General features: G+C 45.6%; 1 protein-coding gene across 20 annotated transcripts in view; it reads right to left on the bottom strand.

Annotated features, from left to right (window-relative positions):
• RAPGEF1 (Rap guanine nucleotide exchange factor 1) overlaps positions 1-17,156 on the bottom strand; it is a 118,159-nt gene that overhangs the window by 6,205 nt on the left and 94,798 nt on the right. For 5 of the 20 annotated variants that reach the window (XM_083721330.1, XM_083721327.1, XM_083721338.1 and 2 more), the window contains 10 exons: positions 13,614-13,702; positions 12,620-12,731; positions 10,359-10,434; positions 9,368-9,452; positions 6,260-6,352; positions 5,282-5,467; positions 4,717-4,801; positions 3,567-3,661; positions 1,620-1,698; positions 933-1,034 (listed from right to left, as the gene is read on the bottom strand). In XM_083721330.1, coding sequence (XP_083577456.1) covers positions 933-1,034; positions 1,620-1,698; positions 3,567-3,661; positions 4,717-4,801; positions 5,282-5,467; positions 6,260-6,352; positions 9,368-9,452; positions 10,359-10,434; positions 12,620-12,731; positions 13,614-13,702 — 1,002 coding nt within the window. Of the gene's footprint in view, positions 1-932; positions 1,035-1,619; positions 1,699-3,566; positions 3,662-4,716; positions 4,802-5,281; positions 5,468-6,259; positions 6,353-9,363; positions 9,453-10,358; positions 10,435-12,619; positions 12,732-13,613; positions 13,703-16,783; positions 16,877-17,156 lie in introns of all 20 variants that reach the window. The other 15 variants (XM_083721328.1, XM_083721332.1, XM_083721323.1 and 12 more) reach the window with 6 other exon arrangements.

The following is a 17,156-nucleotide window of genomic DNA, read 5'->3' on the forward strand; positions in this document are numbered from 1 at the left end:
CTTTCATTTCTTACACAGCGAGTGAAACTTTCTCTTCACAACTGTCTGCTCAAGTTTGGGATATTTGGATTTACACCTGACTGTAATATGCTATGTTCTTCTCTTTCATGTATACTGAAATTGTGGTGATCCAAATGTTTAATGTTTGGTTTGTTGTTTTATAATGTGGATGGAAGGAACAGGGAAGTTGCTTAATATGTTTTTTTTTTTTTTTTAATTATGGTTTCCTCCCTTCTTCCCCCACCTCACTCCTTCTTTCTCCCTTCTTTCTTTTTCCGTTTTGCTCTTCTCTTTTGCTATGCTCCTGTTGTCATTTTTTATGTACCGTCACTGTTGAAAATACTATAAGAAGCTATTTACCAAAAAACAAACAAACCCAAAACGAGTTGACAACTGGCAGCAGAAGGCATTGAGTGGTTCCTTTGAAAAGCACTGCCTTTAAGGCAAGGTGTACATGTTAGCCAATGCAGTACCCTCCAGATGTGGTTGGGCTACAGCTTCTGTCATCCCTGGCTGGCTAGGCCTGATGGGGTGGTGGAGGAGTCTAACAACATCTGGAAGGTTTTGTTCAAACAAAACATCTTCATCTGCTTCAAGGAGCAAAGACTGAGCTTAAAGTACCAGGGAAGAGCAAAGCGGGAGTGAGCTCCTCTGTGGTATGCAGAGTGTGGCTTCTGAATTTGGCTAGACAGCTGACTTTACCTTTTGCAATCCCACACAGAGAAATATTAGTAGAGTAAAAATAGCAAAGTTGCTTATTTTAGGAAGTGCATTAACTTGGACAGAAAAGATGGTAGTTTTATGTTAACTAACTAGTCAAGAGGAAACAAAGGCAGCCATGCTTGCTCTTTGTTCTTTCTAGTGCTGGACTTTTAACTTTTGAAAACATAGGACGAAAACATTTTTGAAAAGATATATATTGAAAAACCGACCTCTGAGGTTTGTTTCTGCCACTCGAGCCTCCGAATGGGTGCTGAATCCAGGGCAGAGAGTATAGCCAAGTAGGAGTTGAAGTTGTTGAGCTTTCGTAAGTGCTGGAGCAAAACGGAAAAAAGAGGACGAAGGGTTGGAGGTGTTCCAAGGTGTTCTGGGGTGGGGGGAGAAGGTGGCAGTGTGGCATAGTAGTTAGAATGCTGGGCTTGGGCCTTGGAGAGACCAGGATTCAAATCCCCACTTGGGCAGGAAGCTCACTGGGTGGCCTTGGGGCAGTCACTCTGCTGCTTAGCCAACGACAAGGTTCTCCTCACAATGTTGTGGTGAGGATAAAATGGGGAGGGGGCAAACCACGCATGCTCCTTGGAGGAAAGGTGGGATATAAACACATGAAACAAAATGAAATGAAAGGCCACTTGTCAGGGCCAAAGGGTTGGGCTGTGGGCAGATGTAGAACTTCCTGGAATTTGGTAACACCTTAGTCCTTGAACTGTGGATCAGGTGAGTCTGCTTTGGAATTTGGACCTGCCAAAATTCACTAAGCATCTCCAGTCTGACCCACACAGGTGTATCCCTAGATCGGGCTTCAGCCTTAGGCTGTGACATCACTGAGGTTCAAACCTCCAAGTCCCTGGGCACTCACAATGATGTTTGTGGTGGTAATAGCAACCCTTTGCAGGACTTACCTTCATGATCTTTATAAACTTCAGGAGCAACCTCTCTCGGTCCTGGGCTTTCTCCTGCTGCATAATTATTGAGCGGACCCTGTGAGTTTGCAGATTGGGAGAGATGCAACAACGCAGCCATCAGGATTAAACAGTTCAAGCAGGTTTCTGATCAGGAATCCCTGCTGAGCTGCTAAGCGCTGGCTGAAGCACCAGTAATGTTGGCTTCCTGATTCATCTTGGCTGGTAGTCCTGGAAGACCTGCCCCCTGCCTTGCAGGCCTTTTTCCACCTGGCCTGGGAGGGCAGTGTCCTGACTGTCTCCAGCTACAAAAGCTGAGGCTGTGGAACAGAATCTTGGGCTGAGGTGCCATTTAGGGGGTTTGTTGTGGATGGGATTGTTGCTGGCATTGCTGTTAATTTTTTGGCTCTTATGATTCTATGTGGAAATTGTTAAATTTGGTTGTTTTGTTTACCGTTTGTTTTTGGTGTTTTGTTTATTGTTTAAAATGATTGCTCCCTTGCGCAAAAAGCTTTCCTCTCTCTTTCTCAATGACCAAGAAGCATGTGCACCTCCTACACACAGGAACTAATCTGCAGCACTCACTTTCAGAACAGCAGACAGTGGAACACATTTATTGATGTTTGTGAGTCAGTGCGTTATATTTTTCCTAGCAGGGATCCCAATGTCAGCCTTGTCCTATTTCCCACCACCACCCCAAAACCTGGCAGGATGAGGAAGGCTCTGTCTTCCCCAGCAAACTTTCCTGAGGACTAGTAGATTGTGCTAACTCAAAAGGCGGGTTGATTGGTGAGAGGGGAAAAGGCAATTTCTAAGGGAAGGGCTCAACATTATATGAAGAATCAAATGAAGAATCAGAAATTCTTTTTCCTGTTCCCTTCTTTGTTTTTTCCTTTTTCCTGTAAGCTTTCTCTACCTTCCTATCTCTTTCTTTTTCTTCTTTCATGGCCTGTGTTTTTATTTAGATTGGCTTTGATAAAAATATATTTGATATTAATTTTTGTATTCCTTTTTTCCAAATTTTAATAAAATTTATTCAAAAAGAAAAGAAGTATTGTCTACACTGGCTGGCAGCCGCTCTCTTGGGTTTCAGAAGATGGACTTTCCCATACCTGCAGATGCTGTTGACTGAACCTGGATTCTTCTGCATGTAAAGCAGACACTCTGTTGCTGAGCTGTGAACATCAGCCTGGGGCCCTCCAGCTGTTTTGAACAACAACTCCCATCAGCCCCAGGCAGCAGGGGCTGATGGGAGATGTAGTCCAAGGCATCTATAGAGAACCTAATTGGTGACGGCTAGACTACACTAATTGGCAGTGACCCTCCAGGACTGGATTTCAGACAGAACTCTTTCCTCACCTGAAGATGCTGGGGATCAAACATAAGATCACCTATGTGCAAAGTGCAGGCTCCACCACCAGAGCAATGTTCTTTCCCTCAAATTAATGCAGGTGTGGGAAGATGCAAAGTGCTATGGTGGGAGGGTATGGACAAGCCGGATTCGATTTCATGGGGAGGAGAATGTTTTGCCTGGAGATCACATCTAGCATGGCCTGGTGTAGTGGTTTGAATGCTGGAATGTTGGCCAGTCACTAGCCTACCTCACAGGACTTTTGTGAAGATAAAATATAGGAAAGGAGAGGAAAAATTGTGTAGGCGACCTTGCATTCAGAAAGGTGAACTGTAGTAAACAGATAAACAACACTTCATGGCGCTACTCTGAATAAAAACGAACCTCTTAGACCTCCAAAGCCTGCCTCTTGTCAAAAAATGTGAGCCACAAACCAGGGACTTCCTTTGTGCATTGCTCAGAACCGCAGCCCTTCCTGTGATCCCTCAAAATACACACACACCCTCTTGTCATCAATGCAGCTTCCCCTCCCAACAAAATATGCAACTCCGAAACCAGACAGGAAGTGAGATTTGTTGCTCTTTTGTCTTTCTTACCAGTAGGACATGTTATTAAAGTGCTCGGTGAATTGTGTCAAGTTGGGGCTTTTCTCTTCATTCTGCTCTTTTGCCCAAAGCAGAACTTCAGGGATCTGCAAAGGAAAAAAAAAAAGGTGACAAAAGGGACAAAAGTTGATTGTCCCTTTTGCCACTGAAAACACAGATATGTCCAGGGAAGGGAGGGCTTCCCCTTGACAATGAGAGCTGCCCTAGCTGCACTGTCAAAATGTCTATGCATGCAACTGCTTACTTGATTTATAAATATTCAGGAATCTAGTAGGACAGTTCCAACTATAAATAAAATGGTTTGGTCTTTTAAAGGTAAAAACAGGATCAGCTGAAGAATGGATAGATGAATGAAGAAAAATGAAATGCAAATCCAATTCATGGAGTCAATGGTTTTGATGATAGGTTATAGAAACAACAACAATGAATGCTGTAAAGGGAACATTAGTGCTGTATTTTACAGTAGATTGCATGTTATGTTAAGTGGAAGATTCTTAATTCTATATGTAGAATAGGACGTGTGCTTTAAAGAAATGGAATCTGAATCTGAAATACAGCTCAAGGTGAGAGGAAGGCTAATTTATATTAATACTTTAATCAATATTACTTTTGCAATAGTTTGGTATGGGTAATAATAAGAAAATACATTTAAAAAAGAAAACTCTCTCTCTCTCTCTCTCTCTCTCTCTGTGTGTGTGTGTGTGTGTGTATTAAAAAGTTGCATCCCGCCCTGGAAAAGTTGTTTGGGAGGGAGGCCAGCACACATCACATCCGCACCATATATTTAAAGCACATCTATCCCATGTTAACAGTCTTGTGATTCCCCAAAGCATTCTTGGAAACAGGAGCTTAGCCCTTTCAGAGCTATAATTCCCAGCACCCTTAACAAACAACAGTGCCCAGGATTCTTCGGGAGAAGCCATGTGTTTTAAATGTTTTAGGTGTGAATGTAACCCCAGGAACCAGAAAACAGTGGAGTTAGCAGGCAGCCACCTATGAGTGGTGCTTTGGGCTAACATGAGCCTTTCACCTTTTCACAAAATGTATTTCTTGTGGGACAGTGGCTGTTCTCCCTCTAAGTATGGTTTAGGTGCTTCTTCTACAAGAATACAGGCCAGCTCTGACATGTTGTTTGTAATACCTCAATTTTATAAAAGAGCTCTGCATCCAGGAGGGTCAGTTGTTCTGCTATCTCATGGCTGTGGAAATCGTGGAGGGTCCCTGGTCTGGACAAGGAAAGAATGAAAAAGGTGATGCACAAGCTCTGAAGTGTCTTAGTTTGCTCTTCCTTTTTAAGCCTCCCCAAGTTTCTAGTCATTTTAGTTCCAGAGGGATGTTTGCACACATGTGGTGACATCTCAGAAACTAGTAAGGTAGGATAAATATATAGGTGCCGCCCCCAGCTTCCTGAACTTTTTTAGCAGGTTCCCACTCAATGGGACTGCTTTCCTGTTGACCTAAAAGTACTCCAGAGTAGTGAGGAAAAGAAATCATACACAATAATGTGGGCACCAAGAAGCACTTCAAGTGTGGTACAATTCACTCCAACGAACTGCAAGTAATGCATTCTACTCTGCCACTGAATACTTGCAAGAAATTACATATGATTAAAGCAATTTGAACCTTGCAAGTGCCAGACATTTTGCAAAAGATATTTGAGCAAATATACTTCCCTTGAGGGAAGACCAAAAACAGCACCATCTCACCTGGCTGCCACCCATCGAGCCGCAAGAGGTTTGATCGAGTTGGTGTATCGCAGCATTTTCTTCTGATCCACTTTGTCAAGGATGTTTTTGCGCAGGACTCTGGCAAGGCTGAGCTCCCCATTGCAGACCAAGCGGAACACAAGGTCCATGAGCAGCTTGAGGATCTCCTCCGTCAGCTCCACCAAACTGAGAAAGAAAATGTGTGAGAAACCTAGGGCAAGTCCCCTTCAGCCAGTATATATGTACATGTGCTGCACTCACCCACACCATTTATAACCAGTGCTTTTTACCCCAAAAAGCTGTCTAAAAAGACATGGCACGCGAGGGAAAGAGAGGAGGGAAAATACAAGCACAAGGTCCTGTATTTACAGCCAGAGGCAGACTTTTGGGGTGGGGGGGGGGGAAATTGAAGGAAAAAATATATATCAGAGGCTGACTTGCTTTCAATAAAGAGAAAAATACTTCCCCTCACCCCCAACATCAGATCCAGGAGCAGAGCTGGTGATAATCTCTAGGCCGGCTCCTGCCATGGTCATATTTAATGAAAACTCTTCATTCTGATGATGTGAGTTTTCGCTTATTTTTAAAAAGGCACAAAAACCAGCTGCAAGTCCTCATGATCACAGCAGAAAAAGTTCTGTTTTCTGCATCTGTTATGAAGCATGGTGCCACTTAGGAAAGCAGATGCTCTTATCATCTGCCCCCAAATCTGTGCTGCGAAGCAGCTTAATGGTGCAGATCTAATAACTTCTCTATTGTCTTAATGCATGTTTAATGCTTTGAAAAATACATAAAGACCAGCAGTAGTGGTGATTGGGTTGTAGTAGTTTCTCATCAGCATGAACTGTAGGGACTTCTGTCCATTGCCCTGGGTAACCTTGCAAAGGGAGTAAGGATAAGTCTCCTCCATGTGGTGCAATGATTGGCATTTCAGATCCATGCAACTGTGATTAGAAAGTGAGAAAAAAACTCGCTCACCACAGCTCATCCACAACTCGGACCAGAACGAAGAAGGTGTTCTTGCTTACTCGCTTCTTGAAGGTGTCTGGACAGTGGCAGAATTTCTCATATGTTGAGGGGCAAGTTAAAGGACTAACATGACATAGCTGAGTTGCAAGGACCAAAACAATGCAGAAGACCTTAAGGTACCTCTCATTTACAGTGAACCCTCCAGTTCTGAACCTGGGTGGGCAGCCTCAGGGAGAAGTATTAAACTCAAGTATCACCAACCTGTTGCCAGTCCAGATGACACAAGACTACAACTCCCATCACCCCTGGGGATAATGGGAGCTGGAGTCTAGCGACATCTGGAGGGCCAAGGGATCCCAATTCCTGGGCTGCAGCAGGCTAAGAAGAAACAGTTGCATGTTATCTTCCTGGTTCCAGGATAACTCTGCCCACCTAGGAAGCCTGTTTGGTTCTCCCTGGCCCGGCTTAGCTGTAAATGCTCCCAGGTAAGGTCAGATCCAGTTTCTCCCAAAGAGCTCAAAGACCCCATTCTACTAAGACTCGTACCCAGAGCTCCTGGCTGACATGCCGGGATTCACGTGCACCCAAGCACACTGCAAAAATAATAGCCAGTTGCTAGTCGTCATAATTACAAAGGAAAAGCTCAGCAGTCTGTTGGCCATCCCTATTCCCAAAGCACAGTGCCGCTTCCAGCTGCCCAGAGTGGCTGGGGAAACTCAGTTAAATAGATGGGGTATAAATATTATTGTTATTATTATTACTATTCCAAAGCTTCTGCTTCTCATCCAGCTTGAAACCTATAAGGCAAAGCAGATGTAACAGTACAGATCTAATAACCCACATCCCTGAGAGGTGTCACAGAAAGCAAGGAGATGCAGAAAGAAAAGCGAACGGGGGCTTTACACACACACACACACACACACACACACACACACACACACAGCTTCATTCCTGCCTTCTGCCTGAGAGAAGAATGCTGCTGCTCTCATTCCTGCCTGTGCAGATGGGAGCATAGATTTATAGCTTCTGGCCACGAGCAAAGGATTTCCACCGACAGCTGGGAGGAGGGCAGTGCAGAGGCTGCTGCGTCACATTAATCAGCAGCAGCAGCAGGGACCATTTCTTGGCAGCAGGTGGCAGTGATGAGCCAGGTGTGGCACCATGCCTCTGGAACACGCTGGCACACGACCGGCAAAGCCACAAGGCCTATGCGCTCAAGTGGAGAATGTGGGTGGTTTAGAAAAATATATTGCCCTAGGACAAAGGCAGAAAGGATGACATTCTGCAACACTAAGGGAAGGCATCACTCCCTTTGTGTGCAGGAGTGGAAGGGAAGGTGGGGAAAGGCGAATGAGAGCCACAAACACCCCTACCATTGCAGAAAGATTGAGGGCAGGGAGCCATTTGCAGCCCAAGGGCCATATTCCCTAATGGGATACCTTGTGGGGGCCACACAGGAGGGCCAGTGGCAAGAATGGGCAGAGGAATGGATGTAAAATTTATCTTTGTACATTAGGCAAGTTCCTGCACACGCACAACACTCTACCCTCCAACCAGGCAAGCAAGAGGCACTATCAGAGTTCAAGGATGCATTCCAGCTTGGCAAAAGAACTCAGGTTTTGTTGCAAGGCCAGTGAGAGGTGTGTGGTGTGTGTGTCCTGAAGAGAAGAGTTGTGACCTGGAGAAAGTTCCAAAGGTCAGACAAGAGAGGCCTGAAGGGCTTCATTTGGCCTCCAGAACTGAAGAAGATGGTTGTGGGAAGGAGACGGATTGCCAAGAACTGCCATCTACACTGAAACCTTAAAGAGAAACGGTAACCCTTTTGAAAGATGCTGATGGATAAATCTGTCAATTCTGGTTACTCTCTGATTTTCGTTTTTAAGGTTCAGCTCAACCCATTCCTGCATCTACTTACACATGTCCCCCCCCCCCCCAAAAAAAAGTCTATGTGAAAACAGCAAGCGACTTCCATGCACATTTCTCCTGATATATATGTAGCTCTGTATGCAGGTTCCCTGCTATGGTCCCACTAAGCACTTCTCCTTGAAGCAGGTGGTGGGGAGAGAATGGGTAAGAAGCCTGCACTTCACGGGCTTCTTTAGCCTTTTCTCTGCTTGCTCTCCTGAAGCTCACTTAAAGGAGAAGTTCCTGCCCATCAGCTGACATCACCAGTGAAGACAGTAGGTGGGCTTTATTTGTGGGGAAATGGCCTTGCAGGTGAAACTGGATCCCCTTGGTGTGCCAAGATTGGCCCAAAGGGTGGAGGTTTCCCACCCCCAATCCACCCCCCCCATTTTCTGTGCCTGGAGAACTGCATCATAAAATTCAGAAAAGTGCAAATTTCAAAATATAGCTGTGTCTCAGCTTGTGAATGTGATGGGTGCCTAAGGAGAAAAAACATGACAGCATCCAGAGAGTGGCCACAGTGAAATGCCCTTCCAGCTCAAATGGAAATCTAAATATTCCCTTTTTTTTTTTGTCCAAAGACTCCAGTCTTCACAAATTCCTCTTCTGATATACAACCTGGTTCCTGGGGGGTGGAAGAAGAGAGAAACCTCAAGCTTCTTCACACCACCTTCTTTTGAATCTTTGGGTGCAACTGAAAACCCAAAGGAATATAGAAAGCTGCCTTTTACCTAGCTTAGTACTGCCCAGACTGACTGACAGTGGCTCTCCAGGGTTTCAGGCAAAAGGACATTCTCAGCCCTACCTGGAGAGGATGGAGAATGGACTTGGGACCTTCGGCATGCAAAGCGGGTGCCCTGAGCTATGGCCTTTCCCCTAAAATGAAAGCAAGGATCTGGTCCTCATGTTCCTGAAAAAAGTTGATTTTAAATAGGAACCTAAGGAACTGCCTTATGCTGAGTCAGACCAATGGTCCATCTAACTAGACAATAGGGTTCTTTAGGATTTCAAGCAGGAGTCTTTTATTCAGAGACATTGGCGATTGAGACCTTCTGCACGTAAAGCAGATATTCTGCCAATGCACTACGGAAGGGCCCCATTGACATTGTTCTAAACTGACTAGGGGTTCTGCCTCTTGGAAGGTAGACACACTGCACAATCAGGGCAGGGGAGAGAGGGGTGGGGAGATTTGCTGAGTGTTTGAAAGGATATCTGTATTGCAGTTTTTTGATGAGGTCTTCAGGTGTGATGAACGTGCGGTAAGTGGTCAAAAAGGCCTCACAGTACAGCACCAAATCTGTTGAGGACAAAAGAAGGAAGAGAAGAAAAGATAAGATAAGACACCTGTCAATCAACAGAACAGCTTTCACCCAACATGGTGCCCTCTCAATGTTTTGGACTACAACGCTCATCCATCCTAGCAAACATGCCTAAGGGGAAGAATAAAATAGAAACACATGGCCTCTGTTTACCCTGATCATGGTTAGGGGGTCAGGAAGCCAGAGAGAGAATTGGAACACATGACTCTAAGACACAACCCTAACATCCAAACCACAGTGTGTTGTTGTTGTTGCTGTTGCTAATAACTGTATCTATTAAATTTCTTACTCACTCTTCATTAATCATGATTCTCCAATACAACTCTCAAAATCAATCAAGACAAGAGATGTTGTAGCAAACAATATTACAGTAAAGAAGGGCAACTTCAGCGTGTTCAGTTGCATGGGAATCTAGTCACCATTCAGTGGGTTGTGTCTTACTCAGAGTAGACCCACAGAAATTGATAAGATGCTTAGGTACATTAACTTCAATGAGCCAATTCTTGAGTGGAACCTAGCTGGATAGAACGCAGTCAAATTTAATATGTGAGCAGTGCAGAGTCAACTTCGAAGCTCTTACTAAGCAAAAACAACAATCAGAACTGTACTGTAAATGGAAATGATTGACGATGTGCAAACAACAAGCCTGCATACCCCAATGAAATCTACAATGGCCCCACTTGCAGACAGGGAGCTAACACGCTGCCTTCGGCAGATGCACACAACTATAACTGTTGCAGCGAATGTTATCTCTTGTCTGATTGTAGCTAAGCAGAATCCTCCTTTGCGTGTTGCCCCGATTCAAGGATACTGCCTGCCCTGATCTGCAAAACGTGACAGTGATGTGGGGAGTTTTCAGCAAGCCACTCTCACTTCTGCAATACCTTTCCTGTCGGTCTCTGTGGCGTGGACCAAGAGGATGTCGCCTGAACCGCCACGAACATCTGGTCCGTCGTCGCCCTGTATGAGAAGCAAAACAAATGGAGATTGTGCTTCAGGTGGCTCCGCAGGAACTAAGGAAACCTCCTTCACACCAGGTTAGACCATTGGTCCATTTTCAACATTGTCATCTGTGACAAGAAGCTGCCTTATACTGACTCAGTCCATCACCCAAGAGCTCAGGACCAACTTCAATCAGGTCTCTGGGGTTCAGGTAGTGGGTTTCTCTCAGCTAGGGCTGCCATACTTCAAAGAGCAAAAAAGAGGACGCTATGACGGCCATTCAACGCAAATAAATGCAATTTGTCTCAAATTTCACCCCTGAAAAGAGGACACATGGCAACCCTAGCCCTGCCTGAAAACACCAGGAATTGAACCTGGGGCCTTCTGCTTGCGAAGTGAGTTGAGCCCCTGCCTTTGCCTTCTGGGAGACCCTGGTGCCTGAACAGACTAGTAAGCCACACAGAAATTCCTCACGCTGCATGCCGAGTCTTGAGCTGGGGGGTGGAGAGATATCTGGGCTTGCTAGCGCCCTGGAAGTGACCTCCAGCCCAAACTTGACTTTGTTTTGTCAGACTTAAAGGGAGTGGGCAGACACCTGTGAACTCTTGAGGCTTGTGAGGAGAAGGAAAATCTATGTGTTTGTCACTGGAGGTTATGTGGGAGCCAGTATGAGTGGGCTTTGGTGTATCGTGAGCCAGATCCCACCACCACAAGGAACAATTTGATCAGATCTTCAAGGTGTACATCAAAAGGCTGAGTGAAATGGATTAACTATAAAGATGTTACTTGGAAAGTCCATGCAGACCCCACAGGGATGCAGCGATTACATTCAGACATTCTGAAGTTACTCATAGGTTGCCCATCCTTGCATTAGAGAACGTGTAGGGAGGACCTGTGACCCCACAGATGTCCCCAAACTACAATCTGCATCATCCCTGGCCATTGATCACGCTTGCTGGGGCTGTTGGGAACTGTAGTTCAGCAACAGCTGGAGGATCATAGCTTCCCCACACCTGAATTAGAGGAATGGTTTTTTGAGCGGCGGGGAAAGATACCACACAGACCTGATTTTAAAGCGTTACATGTGCAAAAGACGTCAAAATAGCGCCTGGCTCTTCATAGAAAAGAACACCAGGAGGGCTGGCGGATGGCTACCAGCATCTATCAGAGAAATTATGTTCATGACACAATCCTTGAGCTATTTCTCTGGCAAGGCTCCTGGAATTCCACTTAAGATATGAGTAATGGCTTCTCCCTGCCTGCTGGCGGATCGTGGCTGGCCAGAGCACTTCTCCTGCCTCCTGCTCAAAAAACACATGCAGCATGTGCCCACAAATGATCAATCGCTGCTCTCTTCCAGACAGGACCTCTTGACAGTCTGAGAGCTTCAAAGGCCCAGCCTCATTCCCTGGAGCCCCAGGAAAGCAAGTGAGCCAGGCTGCCTGGCAGAGGAACCACTGGGGCTTTCTTTCTTTCTTTCTTTCTTTCTTTCTTTCTTTCTTTCTTTCTTTCTTCTCCCTCCCTCCCTCCCTCCCTCTCCTTCCTTCCTTCCTTCCTTCCTTCCTTCCTTCCTTCCTTCCTTCCCTCTCTTTCTTTCTTTCTTTCTTTCTTTCTTTCTTTACCCAAAGCAGCCGTTTAGGGGAATAACTGGGAATGAAGGCTGCTTGTCAAGCATTGCTTGTGTGATAGCATGCAGTTTGTGGCGCCCCAAGAACTTCAGCTTTCATTTTAAAAGAAAGCAAAGTTTCTAGTTCAATGGCAGGGGGGAGATAAGTTTCAAAGTGTGTGTTCATAGCACCCAATGCAGAACACTTTTCTGCTTGACAATTGGCTGCCAAGGACCACTTACAATAAAAGAAAGTTTACAGCAGTAGTGACGGCAGAAGCATGCTTTTGGGGTTGGGCCTATGATGATAACTCTTCACTACCCAGGCCATGAATAAAATTTTTCCAGGTGAATACAAATTTCTTCAAAGTTTCAAAACTTGCAGCAGCCCTAAGGTCTAGTAACTTGTTTTACTGTTTTACAAGTCCCATCCAGCAGTAAGGTTCTATGTGAAATGAAAGGACACTCAGCTGTGCTGCTTGCTAACACGAAAATATTAGCTCAAGGGTTCAGCTCCGACATTTAGTTTAGCACTCAATCCAATTTGATTCGGGCCTGAATATGATAGCATAAAAGCCATGCTGCTGCTGGACTAACCTCTTGTTTCAATGTCAACCTGGCCATGATTTCATTGTGGTCAGTCAAGGACAGTTCATCTACTTCCTCCTCCTGTTGGGAAGACTCTGAAGATTCTGCTGACTTCTGTTGCCTGGGTGCGGAACAAGAGATAGTTATTGCCAAGTTTCTAGCCCACAGTGTTTCAAAGAAATGTTAACATAAGCAAGAGGTAGGTCTCTGACCAAAGGAGGTCACAATCAACATATTGATTATGGGTGGAGATAGGGCAAAGCTAACAAGTGATGAACACACACGAGAAAAGTGTGTGTGTGTGTGGGGAGAAGGTTCTAGTCTTCATGGGGTTATGAGGGGGAAGCCTGCCTTATGATGACAAGCTGACTGATACACACTCAAAGGAGCCATGGTGGAAATGTCAAGCTTCTATACTCAAGAATATGGGACTTAAACCCAGCCCCCCCTTCCATTTCCCAGCTCTTGGTTTTGAAGTTTGGCCAAGCTGCTCCGCTGAGCCTGCCAGCCCCAGGATAGAAGTTTTTTGACACCCCTACATCCCTTCCAGAAAATCTTCTGGCAGTTCCCTCTTTGTGAGAAGTGAGGTTACAGGGGACCAGGCAGAGGGCCTTCTTGGTACTGGCACCCACCTTGTGCAATGCCCTCCCTGTCAGATGTCAGAGAAATTTACAACTACCTGACTTTTAGAAGACACCTGAAGGCAGCCCTGTCAGGTGTTCAACCAAGTCAAATGGAAATAATAATAATAATAATAATAATAATAATAATAATAATAATAATAATTCCAACCAAGATTCCATCTCCAGTTGTGGATGGCAGATTTCAAATATATGAAGGCATGAGTTGCATTTTGAGAAAACATAGCCAGCTGGTAATAATACTTATTCTTTTGCAAAACTGCATTGTAAATTTCTTGTGGACTTTTTCCTGAGGGAGAATATGCATATATCCAGCAAACTGATTACCCTAAACATATAAACAGAGGCAACAGGAGTCCCACCTTTCACTCTCATCTTGGTTCTCCTTCCCTTGGGTGCTGCTCAGAGAAGCAGAGTCCTTGGCATGACAGTCTTTTATCGCTGGGGATTCCTGCCAAAAAGAAACAAGCTTTGCGTTATTAACACAGGACCTCTCACCAGGGGTGCCAACTCAATGCGCAGTGTCTAATTAACCCACCTGTACAAATTAAATACACCAACAGAATACGCACAACTCAGTTAGAACGCGGGTAGTATCCAACGAAGGCCCCATCTGCACTATACATTTAAAGTATTACCAAACCACTTTAAAGAGTCACAGCTTCCCTCAAAGAATCCTGGGAAGTGTAGTTTGTAAAGTGTGTTGAGAGTTGTTAGGCAACCATATTGCCCTTACAGAGTTACCAATCCCTCTTTCCAGGGAACTCTGAGAATTGAAGCTGTGTGAGGGAAATAGTGGTCTCCTAACAACTAAATAAATGACACTTTATCCTAAGCAAATGACACTTTCCACAATTCTTGGGCTGGGGAGGAGCCATGACTGGTTAAGTGGTATGATACTGCTTTAAATGTATGATGTGGATGTAGCTTGAGTCTTACTCAGAGCAGGCCCACTAAAATCATTAGCTAGGATGAAGTTTAGCCCATTGATGTCAATGGGTCTACCCTCAAGTATAACATAACTGAATCCAACCTGGGGAAATCAGAATGATCCCCGGTCACCTAACAGGGGTTGGGAGTCAGTATCCCTGCAGAGATTCTCATGACCCTCCGTCAGCCTTGCCAATATTCAGGGATGATGGGAACTGCCATTCATATTTCAGCAAGATTTGGATGGCCAGAGGTTCTCTGTTCTTGACTCACACGCTGTTATTGTTTCCTTTGAGTCATTGTGACATGAAATCGAACGCCAATCACCACTGGCAAGTTTTAAAATCATTGCCAACTGGGTGCCAACCCATTGGCTTTGGGCAAATATTCAACAAAGTCCATAACAGCCACGCGTGAGCAACATCGATGTACCTTTTAAAATTGCATCATGGAGTGGGTGGGTGGGTGTTATCTGACAGCAATGAGTGGAGTGAAGAGCTGTTGTTTCCCAGCCCAGCAGAAATCAGAGTCATGCATAAACAAATCCCTCATTTGGAGGAAGTTGAAAACCCCTCATCACTCCCGCCCTCCCCCCACCACTTGGGAATGCCAAATTGCAGGCTTAATAAGCTTCCATCTCAGGGCGATGGGCCAGAACTGAGTAGCAGGAATGGGAAGATTACTTCCTACTTGGCTTGATGAGTCCTTGGCTATTATCTCGGTACTGAAAAGTCCATTAGGACATGGCTGAGCCCCCAGGCATTCTCTCATCCTCTCTCCTCACTTGCACTCATGTGGCTCTGCCACTGACCAGAGGGCCCCTCTCAATTAGGGGACATGGACTACAGCTGCAGGCCACCTCTAAGCAGGAAAGCACAGGAGGAAGTAGAAAGTACAAGTCTCTGCTGCCATCAAAGGGTTACCCTTTATTTCAAGTGCTGGATTAGACCCCCACAACTAGAAACACGGAGATGAGCAGTGGGAAAAGTGCAGCTCCTGATATCTCATCTTCCATGCTTTCTGTCTACAAGAATAGCCCTCCCCGCAGTTCCTCCTTTGCAACTGGTTACCCAAACATGGAAAGGAGTGGTCCTTATGGTGACTGAGGCTCTGCCCTCCCCCCCACCTCAGCCAGGCCGCACCTGCCTTCCTTAGTGTCCACCATCTTCTATGACCGTATCACGAACCACAAGTGTGAATCACTTTGGTGCACGGTAAGGAAGAGGAAGTTCAGACATGAAATGGGGAAGGGCATTGGCCAATCAAGTGGGAAGGGGGTGGAGGAAGAGCTCCAAACAGCCAACCATGCCCTTGCTGGAGTACTCCATTCCACCACCCACTTTTATTATTTAATAATATTTGCCTGCTGAGAATGCTTATGTCTTCTCTCTTTCTGCACTCCTGAACAGAGTTCCCCCAACACCCGCCACCAAAATTTTCTATACTTCTGTAAATCTTCAGAGTCCCCCTCCCCACCCTGCCTCCCACTTGGGCATAGATAGTGACACCTTGTTTATGCAGATGCATGTGAGCGCCCCCCCCCCACTGAGAGTTCACTTTTAGTACCCAGATAACGATATAACAACTAAGTGACTGGACTGTTTTCTGATCACATTATTTCAAGGCCCCAGAATGTCATCACAATGCTTAAACCGGGATGGGGGTGGAAGGGTAGTTTGGGATCTTCTGGCATATCTCTGGTTGACTTCAAGCAGATCAGAAAGGATTGTTTAGCATAGGCAACGACAACATGCCATCGTCGTCCCCCCATCCACCTTTATATTATATTGCTGAAATGCAGAAAGCTTACAGGTGGAACAGGGGAAGATAACCATAAGCTAGTCTGGGTGTGGGGGGGTGTGCAGAAGGGGCTGTGGCTTCAGTTCAGTACTGGTATTCAAAACCAATTCCTAGACTCAGGATCTTTCAACTGTAAATGTCTGTTGCCTATGTTTGGATCTTGGGAATTCCTAGTAAAACAGAAAAACACCTGGATTTAAAATGAGTGAGCTGTCCCTCCTCTATGGCTCTGAAGGCCTGAGACCTTTTTCATTTGCCTCCATTGCAGAGGATGCCACTTAGTTGAACTGTGTTAAAATACAGTTTTGGATTGATTATTTGGTTTTCCAAAGAGGTGGCCCCATTTAGCTGATTCATTCAACACCCAACTTGGGCATATATATCTCTGTTGAGCACAGAACAGCAGGTACAAAGCTTCTTCCTTTCATATCCATGTATGAATGCAATGTTTCATCAAATATAAATAGAAGCCAATTATCATAGTGTTTTACAGCGGGGGGAGGGGGGAGGGAAAGCACCGCAAAAGCACATGGTAAGTGGCACGGGGGGGGGGGGGAGAGAGAACACAAGGCCTATTTGAAAAAAACGCTCCCCAAATCCCTAAGAGCCATGCGCAACACCAGCAAATAGCACTGAGCAGCCCACACACCAACAGACAGGCCTACTTGGGAGTAACCCAGGGCACCGCATGGCTGGAGAAAGGCTTTGCGAGAAGCGCCACTCCCCTCTCCGACAGCAGCCCAGCCAGCATGCAGCCAGACATATTGGCAAAAAGGTCTCCCCCAACCGCAGTTTTACTTACTCCTTCAGAGTGAGGGAGTTCCCCGTTGCTCTGACTGGAGGAATACAGATTGACGTATTCACCCTCCCCTGCCTCCTCACTGGCGTTTTCACTCTACAGGAGACAGGATGGAAGAAAGTGGGTGACTGGCTTGGTGGGTGGGTGAGCTTTGTGGGCTGAGCACAGTCCATTCAGCAAAGCGAGCAGTCTGGGCTCACAGGGCTGAGACCCCCCCCCCCCAAAATAAAACTTAAAGGTGGCAGGCGGAGAGAATTTACGGCATTCATTCAGTTTCAAGGTCTTTCCAACGGAGCAATTTCCCACCTCTTAAAAGCTGCCCCCCCAAATATGTATGTATTTCAGGATGCATTAATGAGTGTGCAATCAAGGTGTG

The sequence above is a fragment of the Podarcis gaigeae genome (assembly GCF_964106915.1).
Source record: "Podarcis gaigeae genome assembly, chromosome: Z".
NCBI classification, from domain to species: domain Eukaryota; kingdom Metazoa; phylum Chordata; class Lepidosauria; order Squamata; family Lacertidae; genus Podarcis; species Podarcis gaigeae.